The sequence below is a fragment of the Monodon monoceros genome, unplaced genomic scaffold (assembly GCF_005190385.1).
Source record: "Monodon monoceros isolate NGI ecotype Baffin Bay Population unplaced genomic scaffold, NGI_Narwhal_1 Super_Scaffold_19, whole genome shotgun sequence".
Taxonomy (NCBI): Eukaryota; Metazoa; Chordata; class Mammalia; order Artiodactyla; family Monodontidae; genus Monodon; species Monodon monoceros.
The window spans coordinates 439,235-455,940 of record NW_021703775.1 but is presented as its reverse complement, the minus strand read 5'-3'; the positions used below and the strand labels follow the sequence as shown (position 1 = coordinate 455,940).

General features: G+C 46.8%; 1 protein-coding gene across 7 annotated transcripts in view; it reads left to right on the top strand.

The window, feature by feature from the left end:
- The window catches only part of CCDC138 (coiled-coil domain containing 138), a 48,388-nt gene extending 31,682 nt beyond the window's left edge, over positions 1-16,706 (top strand). For 4 of the 7 annotated variants that reach the window (XM_029231727.1, XM_029231726.1, XM_029231724.1 and 1 more), the window contains 2 exons: positions 14,422-14,560; positions 16,237-16,706. In XM_029231727.1, the coding sequence (XP_029087560.1) occupies positions 14,422-14,560; positions 16,237-16,402 (305 nt within the window). In that variant the 3' untranslated portion in view covers positions 16,403-16,706. Of the gene's footprint in view, positions 1-14,421; positions 14,561-15,112; positions 15,714-16,236 lie in introns of all 7 variants that reach the window. The other 3 variants (XR_003794868.1, XR_003794867.1, XR_003794866.1) reach the window with 3 other exon arrangements.

The following is a 16,706-nucleotide window of genomic DNA, read 5'->3' as shown; positions in this document are numbered from 1 at the left end:
CCCCGCACCCAGCCTGGTGCTTGATGTATGCGAGGGAACGAGGAAATGAATGCATTAAAAATGTTTCCTTCAGGGACTTCCCTGGTGGTCCAGTGGTTAAGTCCCCGTGCTTCCACTGCAGGGGGCGCAGGTTCGGTCCCTGGTCGGGGAACTAAGGTCCTGCATGCCGCACAGCCAAAAAAAAAAAAAAAAAAAAGTTTCCATCGAAGTTGGCCGTTTTTAGTACAGTTTTGATATACAGCTATAAGTAGTTATCTTTTTTGGATTATTAAATATGAGAATTTGTGTTAAGGTGAGTGATACCAATGTAGTCAAACAATAAATAGACCATCTTTCTTCCTTCCCTGTTAAATTATATAACTCAGTCTGGTTGGTTGTTTTTTTAAGTGCACAGTGGTGGTAAATTATTTTGACTACTTTCTCTGAAGTATATTCTCCTGATTATAAGGAATTTAAGGGAAAAACCAAACTGTGACTCTTATTTTCTTAACAGATAGGGTGGTATCTGCCTGAAAGGTTGTTTGTGAGAAGGGCTATTAGCCAAGCCAGAGTCCACCACATGTCAGCATACATGATAGGGTCATTTGATACAAAGTGATATTCATTACCGATGGAACGAATGGAAAGGAGAAATAAGCAGGAAGGGATTCGGTGCCTCCCGTCCCCCTTCTGTGCAGCACAGTATTGGCCGTGCTGACCACCTGTGGTGACCTTAAACAAGTGGGAATGAACATTGGAAAGGAATAGAGAAAACTGGCAACTCATGGGTACTCTGTGTAAGTCAGACAGTCAGAGAAACTGGCTGAGAGATCAGTGTGCTGTGGTCTGAGTGTGTGTCCCCCTCAAAGTTCACCTGAGGAGACCCTAATCCCCAGGGAGGTGGTGTCAGGAGATGGGCCTTTGGGAGGCGCTCAGGTCGTGAGGGTGGTGCCCAGATGAACAAGACCCCACAGAGCTCCCTCGGGCCTCCACCACGCGAGGACACAGCAAGAAGACCGTGAAGGGGGAGGAGGGCCCTCGCCAGACGCCAAACCGGCAGCACCTCGACCCCAGACTCCCAGAGCTGCGAGCAGGACCTTCTGTCCTTTCCCAGCCGTCCAGTCTCTGGCATTGTGTTACAGCAGCCCGAGTGGTCTAAGGCCTAATCTGGGTTTCAGAAAACGGGCTCCAGAGGAAATTCACAAAAGTCCGTTGATTTTGACTACTGTCGTGCCTAGAGCGTAACTACCGTGACCATCAGTAACAAGCAGCTGTAATGTGTGAAAAAAAGAGATCTTGTTCATGTAAGCAAAACAAAATAATGTAAAAAATGTGGATATTAATCTAACATGGGATCTGTAAAACCTCATCTGTTGTGGAATATAACAGGACATAAGTAAAGATTTGGTAAATAATGGGTGAATGAACAGGTTGATAAAGATTATCGCCGAAGTTAAAGGGCAGCAATAAAGGACTTTCGTTCTTCTTACCCGGGAAGACCAAGAGTATTATTAGAATCTATAAGACACCCCAGGTGGCTGCATCTAATGGTACCAATTAAAATTCCAATATGGTTTGTGTAAGTTGAGAGAGTAGTAGAAAAGTTTATTTGAAAAAATATTTGCAGTGAGTGTGCTAATTTAAAGGAAACAAGTGAGATAGCAGCCCTGGGGCGGAGGCTTTGCCTTCGCAGATTGTAAAACAACTGTGATGTGTAATAATAAAAATGAGTAATACTGATATAAAACATTATAATAGGAAAATAGTCCAGAATTGACACACAACTGGCACTTCATGTGGACTTACTGAATTAATGAATTTGATTGCTTCCTGGTCCAAGTCAGTTTTTTAAGAACGTAGAATCATAAGCCAGTCCCTGTGGAGCTGGTCCCCTGGTCCCCTGTCAGCCTTCACTTGTCAGGTGCCCCAGAGAGGTCCTGAGGGCAGGAAGGGGGCCGTTGGGTCTCAGCCAGAAAGCCGAGGAAGAGCCAGGAGAGCAGGGAGGGCATCTAGGAAGCGCCCTTAGGGGCGGTGGTGCAAGTGTGGGGAAAGGGGATTGAGGCACACGCTGTCTTGCCACGCGCTGCAGCAAGTTCCGGGAGAAGTAAAAAAGTAAACGTAAGAAAAGCTCTTAAATTAAACAGTAGACTTGGTGAGAGGACATTTCCTACTTATGAAATAGAAGTGTCTGTTACAAGATCGGTAAATTTCGTAGAAACAATGGAGAATAGATGGGTTGGATGATACACATAATATTAAATGCTTAATAACCCAAAAATATGTGGGTCTGTAAGGTGATTCCCTGTTGCATTGACTGGACAGTGCGGGTAGATTGTTGCTGAGAATCGACGCAGGTAGTGATCCTTGGTGTGGATTTGACACTGTCATGTCAAGCCCTTTGTATGTTGTCTGAACATGGTTTATCCCCATTTGAGTGGTTATTAGGTCACAGAGCCTAGACCTTTGTGCCAGGGCCACACAGCAGTGTTTGACAGCGTGGTTCAGCTCAGCTCTGTTTCTAAAGCCCACCTCTTGACCCTCCAGTGTGACTCCCCGAGACCATCAAAGAGGTAGTAATAGCAAACACCTACACAGTGCCTGCTGTCCTGGGCTAAGCGCTGCATACTGGCTGCTCTGACCCTTCCAGCAGGGTGGCGAGGGGTCAGCATTCTCTCACCTCCGTCCTGCAGGTGATACGTGGAGGCTAGGCCTGCGCCCTCCATCACTGCTGTGCAGCTCTCCGACATTCACTGTGAGCTGCGACCTCAGACCTGTCACACAAAGCTAAGTGATCGGGGGATGTGCCACCGGAGGGGACATGTACAGCTTTGATTGCACTGTAGTTTATGATCACTTTTGAAGTGCATTCTGGTTTCAGGAGCCACCAAGATGTATCCTAACGTTTAATAAGACTTATTGTAAGGAAACAGTTCAAAAGGGAAGGAAGTCCCAGGTTGCTGGTGTGCTGTCTGCACTGGTGGAGAAAGTGGGTGGGTTCTCGTGCTGTTGCCGGTCTTTTTCTAGCCACACTCGGTGGTTTCAGGGTCCCTCCCCACAGGAACCTGAGGAAGGATGTGGGGTTGTCATTTTTACAGAAGAACAAACTGTAAGGGAGCCAGATCTTTCTCGAGGACAGAGAAATGTCATGCGTCATCAACAATGATACTGCATAGATGTGGGAATCAGCGTGAAACATTTTAATACAGCTCTCTGTGCATGCACACTTGATCTTTACACTTGATCCGTGTAAAGATACGAGGATTAGAAGAAGTGATAAGAATCTTACCTGATGGGATTACCTGTCTAAGGGGCAGCCTTCTCCTGTTTGACTTAATGTGTGCGTCAGGGCTTGTTCTGTAGTCCTGCCCTACCCGCTCTCGGCCCTCGACCTACACAGGTTTGTGTGCTTGTGATTATGCTGTCACCCCTCAGGCTTAGAGGGGTGCGGGGTGTGACTGCCGTGCTCAGGGGCAGAAAGGCTTGGCCTGGGGAGGCGGCAGCGTGACCGGCAGGTGAGAGCTCAGCTCTGCAGCCACAGGCTCAGCCCCGTCAGTGGTGTGCAGCGTGGGCCCCTCCCTTTTCTGTGTTTGCACCGCGGCGTTCTGGCATCCAGCAGGCCCCTAAGCAGTACGCTAACCACTCTCCTTGTGGCCGTCATTACTGTTTGCTGTTATTAAACCGCTCAGGGTTGTTTTTCCCTGAGACAGAATCGATCTGTTGGATGCCGTTGGGTTTCTGTCGCTGCTCAAATGGACCACGTAAACACGTGGTTCTTTGGGCTCAGCTCTGCTGGGAGGCTGGGCTGGGCTGGGCTCCTCCCCCATGCGGCCCCTCGCCTGCACCTGTCTACACCGCACCAGGGGCTGCCGGGCTGGAGGTCTCTGCCGCCTTCTGCGGTCACAGTCCCAGGTGGGCCCGGCCGCAGAGGCGGAGTCACTGCCGAGACTCGATCCGATCCTCGAGCCGGCCGTCGCCCACCGGTGGCCTCTGATCAGGACTAAAAGGTGGTCTTGTTGAACGTCGGGACGTTTCTTAGACACTCAGTAGTACGGCATGTGTATAGAAAGAAACCAGGTTTGGCACAGTTGGTAACTAAACTTTTTTAGAATACTCTTTTAGAGGTTAAATTGGTTTTTAGGAAATCTTCATTATTAGGGAAATTAAAGTAAGGAGGTAACTTTTAATTTCCCCTCGAAAGATTAGACCACTTTAAAAAAATAACCAGGGCTTCCCTGGTGGCGCAGTGATTGGGAGTCCGCCTGCCGATGCAGGGGACACGGGTTTGTGCCCCGGTCTGGGAGGATCCCACATTTCGCGGAGCGGCTGGGCCCGTGAGCCATGGCCGCTGAGCCTGCGCGTCCAGAGTCTGTGCTCCGCAACGGGAGAGGCCACAGCAGTGAGAGGCCTGCGTACCGAAAAAATAAAAAATAAAAATAAAATAACCAAATACCATCTTTGTATCCCCTCCAAATTAATAAAGGACTACTTTTTAAGTTTGCAAACCTGCTGTATCGTGCAGCCTTCGGCCTGTTTAATCTGAGGCAATGCCGAGTGAGAAGGGAGAGGACTTGGTGTCAGATGCAGCAGGGCAGCGCCCATAGTGGTGCTTGTACCCGGGAGCGGCCGTCAGCGCTCTCCTGCCTCAGCAAGGCAGCTCCGGAGAGCGGCTGCAGCTTTGCCGACCTAGATACACGGCCGCTTTGCAGTGCTCTGCGAAGCTCAGAAGTTAAGTGCAGCAGTGTGCCTTGGGCTAGATGCTACCAGAAGTAAAGATGAAGTGTGTTATAAATTGACGCAGAGGCACAGATCTTAAGTTCTAAAAATGCTTTCACATGTGTTTTAATTTCACACAGGTTATTCCCAGCTTCTCATTCTTCTTTCTTAATAAATTTATTTATTTATTTATTTATTTTTGGCTGTGTTGGGTCTTCGTTGCTGCGCGCAGGCTTTCTCTAGTTGCGGTGAGCGGGGGCCACTTTCGTTGCGGTGTGGTGCGGTGGCTTCTCTTGTTGTGGAGCACAGGCTCTAGGCGCGTGGGCTTCAGTAGTTGTGGCACGCGGGCTCTAGGGCGCAGGCTCAGTAGTTGTGGCGCACAGGCTTAGCTGCTCTGCGGCATATGGGATCTTCCCGGACCAGTGCTCGAACCCGTGTCCCCTGCATTGGCAGGCGGATTCTTAACCACTGCGCCATCAGGGAAGTCCCAGCAGCTTCTCATTCTTAGTAATTAGGGCTCTAATTATTTCTTTGGTTTACGTAGCATGGACAGCAAAGAAGAGACAAAACCTGAGGCCAGAGGACAGGAATTTAGTGGTGATCCTGTCATATTTTCAGTGTGTTTCAGAACACTTCTGAGCCTTCTTTAAACAGAACTTTCAGCAGAAAAATTAACTCACTAGTGCGTGAACAGCATGAACAGTTTCTGTTGCTTCGAATAGTGTGTTGAAAGAGTTTTAGAGAACCGGAATGTTCTTGCACATTTGAAAGCACGGTGTAAACTGTTGTAGCCATTGAAGTATCTTAACTCATCTGCGTTGATCCCGGTCACATCAGTGCTTCCCAGTCACCCGTGGAACATCTTGGAGAACGTTCCAGGGCTCCTGACCACAGGGTGCCGTCCCTGCGTCGGCTGTGGTCGGATCTCCAGCCATTCGTCACGGTGGAGGCATCGCAGGAGACTCCGGGCGGGTCAGTCTCCTGAGGCTCTTTGAGGGCCTCCTGTTTGGTCTGGATCAGAGGGCAGAAACCCTGGTTTAAAACCCATTGAGCACGTTTGTATGAACTTGCATTTTGAAACAGGTGACCGTGTGGCAGCAGTAGCAAGAAAATGTAATCTCAGGAGCCTTGTCAAGATCACGGTACTAATGCTGTTGAGATCTGTGGAAGCATGTGGTAGTTACAGTCAGATATGGGGACTAACATTACTTGTGGTGTTTACTATTAAGCATCCATTGTTTTCTTTCTTGATGTAAAGAAGGAATGGTGTTTATTGTGACTTAAGTGTTACAGTAGGGAAATTCTGAACGACTTTTGCCCTGTCATAATGTAATGTCCCTCCCCGTTGGCCTTCAGCCTGTCGCCTCTGGTCGTTCAGTTTTTCCTTTCCTCTTGGATCCATGGAAGTGGCGGTGTTCCCTTCCTGCCGTCTGCGTCTGTTACCAGCTGGACCACTGACGCAGCCGCTGTTTGACGCCGTCTTTCAGCCGACTACCTGGCGCAGGCGTTTGACTCTCTGTGTCTGGACTTGAAGGCGGATGAAGGGAAGAGCCTGTTCTTGGAGTACCAGGCTGTCCCGGTGGTGCTGAGCCACCTGAAGGTTCCCAGCAAAGGGCTCCTGTCCTGCGTCGTCGACAGCCTGCCGCAGACGACAGTGGAATCCAGTGAGTGTCACATCTCTTCTGACAGTGTGACTCTGCGGGTCAGGCCCTGGTGCCTCTTATACCCTAAATGCTGTGTGGTAGCGTCTTTAGTCCCACCCCTGACCCTTCGTCCACATTTCCACGAACTCGGTGCAGTTTCCAGGGGGCCCCGGTTGTGTGGATTCGTTCTGCGGCGTCACTCCCGTCCTCGAGCCTCTCTCTGCGCTCTGTGTCCCGTGTTGTCCCTGAGGCTGGGAGGGAGCGCGGCCCTCAGACACGTCCTCACCTGCAGGGGGGGTGGGGACCCGGTTTCCTCCGGCGGTCGTGCTGGGGTAACGCGCTCTTCTGACTTGCGGGCGGTGGCCCCTCACCTAGCCCGGATACGGACGGCGTTGCCGAGCCCGGGTGCTCTGGTTCGCTTTGGCTGCCTTGTTGTTTGGACCCCAGGTGAGCTCTCGACTTGTAAGAAGCAGCCATTTAGCTTCGGTCATTCCTTTTCACGTGGAGCTGCTCCTTTTCCCTGTGTTGCATTTCTGATTATGCCTTTCAGGAAGCGGAGCCCACAGACGGGAGCTCAGCCTGGGAGTGAGTGCGCGAGGCCGGGTGCCCGGTGGCCGGCCTCGGGCAGGGGGTTTGTAGGCAAGACACAGAAGCAAAGCGAAGCACCTGTGTATTTGTGTCTAATATAATGTTTGCCTTATTTGGCTGTTAGGATCGTTGTTCTTGAGTTCGGTTTCTCAGATTCTGGTTGGGTTCTGCTCTGTCTGGTGGGCTGTGACCTGGGGGGACTGGAGCCACCTATTCTGGTGGCCGCCTTGTTTACTGACTGTCGTGACAGTATTTGGGGAAAGTGTACTGGGTTCCTGGCACTGGGTGGCAAGTTCAAGAAGACTGATCCTTGTTGCGGAGGTGGAGAAGTGGTAGGAGCTCCGTCCGTCCTGGGCCCCTGCGGCCGCAGGGTCCCTTCTCTGCCCAGCCCCGCTGCTCCCCAGGCGTGAGGGCTGCCCTTAGCTGCGCAGGCAGAGTTCTTTGAAAGCTGCTGTGACGCATTTCCTTGAGTGTAAATTGAGGTCTGTGCGTTGATTTACCTGAACATACGTATTGTGAGCACACAGTTATTTTTAGATTGAGGGCTTCTGATTATCTGTTTTGGGCGTGAATGTAAATCATACAATAATTGAGCAATGTGCTTTTAGAAAACTACTCGGTGGTTTTTTTTCTTCCTGTCAGTGGTAAAAGCTGTTACTTATCTAGGTTTAGCTGTGTAAGGACATGAGTCTTACTTTATTTTAAAGAATACTTTCCTTCTCTTGTCAGATGTAGTTTTATTTTAAAGAATACATTCCTTTTCTCGTCAGACGTAGTTTGAATAGAACATTGAAGTTTGTGTTTGTATTGTTAGTTTATTCTCTTGTGTGCCCCAGAAACCATCTTGTCCAAGGTGACACACCTGAATGGCAACAATGTATTTGAGTACATTTTGCACACCTTGTTTTTTTCAAGTATAATTTACTTTTATTATAAAAGTAATAGAAATTTGGAAACTGGCAAAAAACCAAAAAGTCTTAGTATCCAAAAATATGTACATTTGCAAGCACACCCTGCTCTATTGTGCTTTTTCCAAGTACTTTTTTTTTTTTAAACATACTGAAGGTTTGTGGCAACCCTGCCTTGAGCAAGCCGGTTGGCACCATTTTTCCCCCAGCATTTGCTCACTTCCTGTCTCTGTGTCACATTTTGGTAATTCTCACAGTGTTTCAAACTTTTTCATTATTATTATATTTGTTGTGGTGATCTGTGATCAGTGGTCTTTGATGTTACTCTTGTAATGGTTTGGGGGGGGGGTCATGAACTGCACCCTTAGAAGATGGTGAACTTAATAATGTGTGTGTTCTGACTGCTCTGCTGGCCTCTGTTCCCTGACACACAACAGTATTGAAGTTAGGCCAGTTAATACCCTACAGTGGCTCAAAGTGTTCAAGTGAAAGGAAGACTCACATGTCTCTCACTTTAAATCAAAAGCTAGAAGTGATGAAGCTTAGTGAGGAAGGCATGTCGGAAGCCAAGATAGGCCTAAAGGCAGGCTTCTTGCAACAAACACTTAGCCGAGCTGTGAGTGCAAAGGAAAAGCTCTTGAAGGAAATTAAAAGTGCTGCTTCAGTGGACACAGGAATGATAAGAAAGCAAAATAGCCTTCTTGCTGATTGCAGAGAGTCTTGGTGTCTGGACAGAAGATGAAACCAGCCACAACGTTCCCTTAAGCCAAAGTCTAATCCAGAGCAAGGCCCTGACTCTTCAGTTCTTGAAGGCTGAGAGACGTGAGGAAGCTGCAGGAGAAAAGTCTGAAGCCGGCGAGGTCGGTTCATGAGGTTTCGGGAAAGAAGCTGCCTCCGTAACATAAAAGAGCAAGAGGAAGCAGCAAGTGCTGGTGTAGAAGCTGCAGCAAGTTATCCAGAAGATCCAGCTAAGAGAATTCATGAAGGTGATATGAAAAACTAGGGCTGAAGGCTTACCAATTTGAGGAAAGACATGGTTTTACAAATCTAAGAAGCTAACCAAATTCCAGAGCTCAGTGAAGTTCAGGATAAACCCAGAGAGACAGACCCACACGGAGACACATGATGTTAAACTGTCAAAAGTCAAAGACAGAGAATCTTGAAGGCAGCAAGAGAAAGTGTGGTCTGCACACAATGGAATATTACTCAGCCTTAAAAAGGAAGGAAATGCTGGCACCTGCCACACCTTGGATGAGCCTTGAGGACATTGTGCTCAGTGCAATAAGCCAGATACAGAAGGATAAATCCTGTATGATTCCACTCATGTGAGAGCCCTAGAATCATCAGATGTATAGAGACAGGAAGTAGGATGGTGGGGGCAGAGGCTGGAGGGGTGGCTGGTGTTTCACGGGGACAGAGTCAGCTGGGGAAGATGAAGAGCTCGGGGGGGGGGGGGGTGGGGGGGATGTTTGCCCAACGGCGTGAATGCACTTCACACTAACAAAGACTACACTTCTATAAATGGTCAAAATGGTAAATTTTATGTTATGCATGTTTAACCACAATTTGAAAATTAAACATCAATGAACTTTTAGTACTCAAAAAAAAAAAAAAAAAACCATTCAAGCAAGGCAGAACTGTAGAGAGCATTAAGTGTTTTTTCCAAAAAAATCCCCGGAAACCTTGTCATTTGGAAATACCCATCAACAGTGTTCGGTGGATATAATTGCAGACACCGTCCTGTGCGTGTGTCCTTGGAGGAGGGGGGCGGGTGAGTGGGTGGCAGGTGGAGATGCTGTAACACAGGGGGCTCATTACACACGTTATTTAGTGAGACGTGCTTAATCTAACAGGAAAAATGAAGCAGAGTTGAGTCAAAAATGATCACAAGCTCCTTCTGTTAAGAAATAAGGTGAGGGCTTCCCTGGTGGCGCAGTGGTTGAGAGTCCGCCTGCCGATGCAGGGGACATGGGTTCGTGTCCCGGTCCGGGAAGATCCCACATGCCACGGAGCGGCTGGGCCCGTGAGCCATGGCCGCTGAGCCTGCGCATCTGGAGCCTGTGCTCCGCAACGGGAGAGGCCACAACAGTGAGAGGCCTGCGTACCACAAAAAAAAAAAAAAAAAAAGAAAGAAGGTGAAAAACATCGAGTCTATTTTTACCTTTTTTATTGTAAACTATATACAACATAAAATCTCCCATTTTAAGTGTGCCCTGTTGGTTGCACCGCTCGGTTTAGGCAGTGCTGACACCCAGCCGTGGAAGGTGGGGCACTGGCACCACCGCTCTTTCCTTCTCCCCACCTCCACTTCCCGGCTGTTTAGTTTGTATCTTTCCTGTGACGGCAGAATCTGCACATGCTTCATGCTAGCGTCTTCTTCTTATTTGCTTTATGTTAGTTTTACATTTAGTCACATTCAGCGCTCAGGATTAGTCCTTTGACTGCAACCTCTGCATTTCTGTTCTTAATCCTCAATGATCTCTTTTTTTAAAATTAATTTTATTTATTTCTTTTTGGCTGCATTGGGTCTTTGTTGTTGCACGCGGGCTTTCTCTAGTTGCGGCGAGCGGGGGCTACTCTTCGTTGCGGTGTGCGGGCTTCTCGTTGCAGAGCATGGGCTCTAGGCGCGCAGGCTTCAGTAGTTGTGGCTCGCGGGCTCAGTAGTTGTGGCTCACGGGCTCTACAGCGCAGGCTCAGTAGTTGTGGCGCATGGGCTCAGTTTCTCCGCGGCACGTGGGATCTTCCCGGACCAGGGCTCGAACCCGTGTCCCCTGCACCGGCAGGCGGATTATTAGCCACTGGGCCACCAGGGAAGTCCCTGAACGATCTCTTAATCTTGCTCCCTCGCCTGTGTGCACCCCCCAGTTTAGGAGGTGCTGTGGAGGCTGCTTCGTGTTGCGTTGGAAGCGCTGCCGGGGCGCCTACACTCAAGGAGGTCCCGTCTGAGTGCTCATGCTGGGTCGCACGTGGTGCTTCGCGGCTGTCTCGAGAGGCCAGAGGGCAGCCTGGCCTTCCCAGCAGTGGTGCCCCGCTGCTCTCCTGGGTGGTTGATAGCTGCTTCCTCCCTCAAGCCCACGGTGTAGCCCTTGGATGTTGCCTGGGTTGCTGTTCTGTGTCCACTTAGCATTTCACATATAACATAATATGTAATATTTTTCTTTTATTAACTTTATATCGTTAGGAACACCAGTTGTCCTCATGGATCTTTTTTGATGGTTTTCCATATCTTGGCTTCTTTCTGGTCCTTTCATTTTTGTTTTCATTCTCTGTGATGATCGGATTGTTATGACAGTAATCTAATTTTCAGCTCTGTCCTTTCGGTTTCTTGATGTTTTAATTTATTACTTCTTTAATGGTGGTGTTTTGATTCTCTCTTTCTTAAATCCTGTTTATCATCTTTTCTTTCTTATTTTATTGACTAGCCCTGTTATTAGGTTAACTGAGACCTCAGAACTCTTATGGAAAACTGTTCTGTTCTTTGTGTTTTCTTTTAGGTTTGACTCTGCCTTGTGTGTGCTATATCCCTTTCTGATTGATTGGTTGATTGATTGCTATAACATGCTCACCGAGTTGACGTGCTGTCTCTTTTTAAATCTATTTTATACATATTACTGTATATATGTCAATCCCAATCTCCCAATTCATCCCCCCCCCCGCCCCCCGCTTGGTGTCCATACATTTGTTCTCTACATGTGTCTCTATTTCTGCCTTGCAAACCGGTTCATCTGTCTCTGATGACTCTGGTTCCCTGTCCTTGTGGACGGGGCGGGCCTACCATTCGTCCCAGTCCAGGTTTTCTCTCCCTTCCGTGCCACAGTTTGAAAGCCCTTTTTCCTAACGTATCCATTCTTTCCTGTAGCCGGTGGCTCTGGTGGTGACGTGCTCTTTGCCAGATTCTCAGGGCTGTGTTCTCACTTCTCAGATTCTGCTAAACTATCTCGTTTGGGTTCATTTAACCTAGTTAGTGGGAGGCGTGGGTGTCCTGTTCCCAGAGAGAAATTCTCTTGGCTTCAGCTGGTTCCCAGTACAGTTCGCTCTGGGACTTTGTTTTCAGTTGATTCCCTGTCAGAGGAGTGAAGAGGCGGCAGTGGCTCCCCTGCGGGTTTGCGGAGGGGGGGGGGGGTGGTGGTGAGAATTCCCGAGGTTGTGTCCCCTCCCCCGTGTCTTGCGGAAGAGGGGCGTCGAGGTGGGCTCAGGCCCTGCTCTGGAACTTCGTGCTTCTGTCCTGGGCTGCCTGCTGCCAGTTTTAAGGTTGTGATGAGGACTTCTGCCCTTCCTGTGTCTGTGTGTGGGTTTGGTTTTTGTAAATGAGGTTTTTTGTTTCATTTGTTTTACAATTTTTGATCCATACGACTAGGTGTTGGGGAGAGAAATTCTCTCAAGCACTTTTATCTTCCCATTTTAATCAGTGAAGACATCAGTGAAGTTTAGAAGAGGAGTCACCTGGCCTTTTGGGCCTTTGGTTCTTCTTTTCCTCTCTCGTACGGGCCACGTGTATTCAAATTGAAATTCTTCTAAGCTTAAAAAATATATAATTAATTTAAACACGGTAGTACTGAAGAAAATGTTGACTATAATGTTTCACCTTTATAGGTAAACCTAACCGAATGCATATATGAATCTTTGCGTTTCCTTTCTCTTGTTTGACGTCTGTCTCACAGGTCAGAAGAGAGATTGGAAGTCAGGCCAGTGAACCTCTTCTGCTTCTAAAAGACCTTTATAAGCGTTACTTTTAAAATATGCAGGTATATTAAACTCTTTGCATGGTCTTGGCCTTTTTCCATTACAGAGGTCATACAAGGAAGTTCACTTTTATTTGGAAGTGCTTACTTGTAAATATCTGTGTTTTATTCATGCCAGGACCTGATTTACACATAAAGTAAAGCAAAATAAAGGGAGATGCACTCTCTCACACTTCTGCAATTTACAAACAACTATCATACCTTGCTTAGGTGTTCTGCGGGCTTTTAAATGGAAAGCATTGATACTGTGGCCTGTAGCAGTGCTGAGAACCCCCCGAGGTGGCTCCGGCAGTGACTGGGGGCTGTCCCTCTGCCCGGACCTCACTCGTCAGCCGTGCAGTGGTCAGCCTTCCAGTTGAGAGTGACTTGCACCACGGGTCTCAGGATCTGAACCGAGGAAGGTATACAATTGCTTAACGAAGCTGCTTGAACTCTGGGTGTATTTTTAATCTGTTTGCAGATTATGTGCACCATACTCATAACCTAAAGTTCATTCTTCAGAAAGAGTCTGTGTGTCTGAGATCGAAACACATGTAGACACTTGGTGGGCTCCCGTGGGGAGGTGTGCATTTCCCCTCCAGCTTCTCACCGCGGGGTCCCGTGCAAAGGGCACAACCTTGTTTCCATGCACCAGCTTTCACTTCCTGTTACCAAAACATTCCTCCGACTGTTATTTTGGGGTTTGCCAGTTTCACTACTTAATAGTTTATTTTCCTCAGTTCACCATCAAAATACTGACATAGAGTCTTTCCGGCTGTGCTTATGTGCTCAAAAAGAATGATGAGCGCAGACTTCTCTTATTCTTACGTCCTTTAGTCACTGATTTGTGCTTGAAATAAAGTTCTGTCTCCATTTTGGGAGCCCCTGAGTTTTACAGGGGAATTTAACTATTTTAAAGGCCACAGTTTAATGTTATTGTATGATTTTTGTTTCTGTCCAAGCTTCCCTAATTACAAATGTAAGTGATTTACACCTTGGAAAGCATTTTTACACATTGTTTTGTTCAGTGGAGCTTTCAGTTTTCACGGTTACAGACTTTACAGGGACTCTTTTTCATACACCTTTGTATACGTCTCTGTCAGAGTCAAAGGATATACACACTTAAGTCTTTTCATACGAATCTGGCAAATTCCAGTTATTTCATTACATCAGTACTGAGCTGAATATTTTTACTGCTTTTGTTCTGTTGTGAGTTGCTTGCTTGCACCCTTTGCTCATTTCTAAAAATATTAGGTCCATCTTTTTCTTAGTGATTTATAGGAGCTCTTTTTATAGTAAAATATCAATTCTTCTGGCAAATATATTACGAGGAGATTTCTGCCCCCAACTCCCGCCTCACCAAGTTTGGCATTTCCCTTTTGTTTTGTTTTTTAGAGTTTCGCCTTTTAATTTGTTCTCATTTCTTTTACATAGACATTTAAAGTTTTTTACCTTATAAAATTTTTCAATCTTTTCTTTTATGAATCTTTCCCACTTTTGCTTTTATGCTTTAAAATTTTTTTCCTATTCAGCGATTATGTAAGTTGTCATTAGCACGTAAATGAAATTCTTAAATTTAGGGTTTTTAAAAAATTACTACCCCAACAGAATTTCTTACCGCTAAGTATTTAAACAGCCTCCTCTTACGGACTTTCTTCTAGATTCCGCTTAATGGAAGTTTGACACCAGGGGAAATGGTCTTACCTTCGGTTTGCATCATTCAACAAGAGCCAGTAGTATTTTAATTCTTCAGATGATGGTACTTTTCCCCATAGTTTAGGAGGGGAAAGAATGAACACCCAATTCAGTGTTGGTGAGCCCCGTCCGCAGGCGCGCTGGCCCCTCACCGCGGACCCGCCTGTCTCGCAGGGTTCCTGCAGCCCTTCCTGCAGGTGTGCAGCTGCTCCCTCTTCTTCCGAACCTGCTCGGTGCTGCTCCGGGGCCCGAAGCTCGACCTCCACGTCCTAGAGAAGCTCAGCATCATCCTACAGAAACTGTCCAAAATCAAGTAAGAATTTCGTGTTTCTAACATTTTTTGTTAGGACGTATCTTACTGTGATCATTTAGATGTTTCCGAATCCTGTAGTGGCTCAACTGTGATGACTAAATCAAAGTTTCCAATAAGTGTGTAGAATATTAACACTGATCCAAGACCACACGCTTAGGGACAGAGTGAACCCTCGAACAGCTTCCTGCACACTGGTATTCTGTGATGCAACAGGTGAAAATAAGGGAGAGAATAAAACACTATTTTGTAGATCCTTATTATTGACTGCAGTGAGTTTAGGGAAGAGAATGAATCAGGCAGAAAAGATTTTAAATGTTGCTGGTAACAAACTCTTATGGGCATGCTCCTGCCACTGGTTTGGTTTTATTGCAAGAATTGAGGGCTTTCTTTTCATATTTCTTCTTTCCCCAATGCACACATCGGTAAAACCAGTTTATAAATTATAAAAAAAGGACATAGGCTTTAAGCCGTGTTTTCCTGGAGTCTTGTATATGCCAGTGTTTCCCTTGAGGCACCTCTGAGCACCTTCTGTCCGTTGCGTTTTTATGACAGTGCAGCGCTGGGCTGGTTCAGCTCCTCTGCCCGCCCCGCCCCCGTCCCCTCGCCTGTGGCTTCCATGGCAGCGAACCTGGGTGTCTCGCCACGCCTCAGCATGCAGGGATGGTGAATACAACGCATCCTGAAATTCCTTGTGGTTGTGTGACCGCAGGTCCGTCTCTTCTGTTTGGTGTCGCACACCGTACTGCACTGTAGGGAATTATTGTCAAATTGTAACCTCATACGCAACTCACCAACTTAGGAGTTTAGCTCTGGTATCAGCTAAACTTGTCAGTTCATTGTCTTCCTTTGCCTGCAGGCCGACTGGCTGTGATTGTCTCGATTTGTAATCAGTAAATTCTCGAGGAGGCCTGTTGCCGTTTACCCTCTGTGGTGGCACAAGGCTGCAGTGGCGTCACTTAGGTTTAATTCCTTCTCAGCTTTTAATCCCTGGGCTTTGTTGAAGTAGTGCCCAGTGCAGCTGTGTCCTTGGGCCAGAGTGCTTTACGGCTGGCAATGTGTTTTGTAGTCCGTGTTCATTTCAGACGTAGATGAAGAACTAGAACGAAGCTTGAATGAGGAGTTGGGAGAAGTTGACGCTCAAGCAAGTCTCAGGGTAAATCTGTAAACCCTTCTGTATCGGGTGGTGGTCACGTGGGTTACTGGAGAGGCAAACAGATAGATGTACACAAGGAAATGGGAAATATGCTACCAGGTGTCATTCTCACTGATCGAAAGTGAAGTTACTGAGTGGTTACTATACAGAGGATGGTTGCAAAGGTATTTTGGAGCCAAGTCAAGAGGCCAGGTAATACTCTGCTGCATTAGAAAGCCCAGCTTACTTAAAATAAGGTGGTCAAGTATTTCACTCTTTCCGGCTGTGAGGGAAAAGTCCGCTCCAGTAGTGAATAGGGTGCACGTTTCAGGATGATAAAATATTCTCTTTTCTCCTTGAATACTTTTCCACTTTAGGCCATTTCATACAAGCTATGTTGTTTGTCTTGGCATGTTAATCCTTTAGTTATCCATTTCCTCCATTATTTTTAAAAACAGGTGCCATTTCCCCACACTTACACATAACGTATCTCTCACTGTTCCTAAGTGTGTGTAATTAAATTAATGTGCTCATTCTCTTACAGGAGTAATAAGAAGCTCTTTGAACTCTTTACAGTTCATCTGATGCTTCAAGAAATACAAAGGACGACACATCCAGAGCATGCATTTCTCTGTATTAACCTGAATTCAACTCTGTTCAATTTGGGTTTAACAAAATGCAACTCCCTGACCGCCAGTACAAACCCTTAGGCTGGCTCATTATTATTTATAGGTATTACCTATGTGTTGCTACTTGTAAGATTGTAAAAATCACCAAAGTAACGACCAAGTAAAGTTACGAGTAGCATCATTTATCATGAAAGATGGAAAAATTTTTTAACCTTTAAAATGGAACCTGTAGAAGCTGTGGAATGTGGATTTTTTCCATTCAGCTAAGGTGGTACTAATGTACACGATGGAATTTTCAGGGTTAATGAGCCTGGAGTTACGTTTTGTAAAAATGTTTTAGGAAAATTCTTTGGAATAAATTGGCGTTCATGTGGGAACAAGGTTA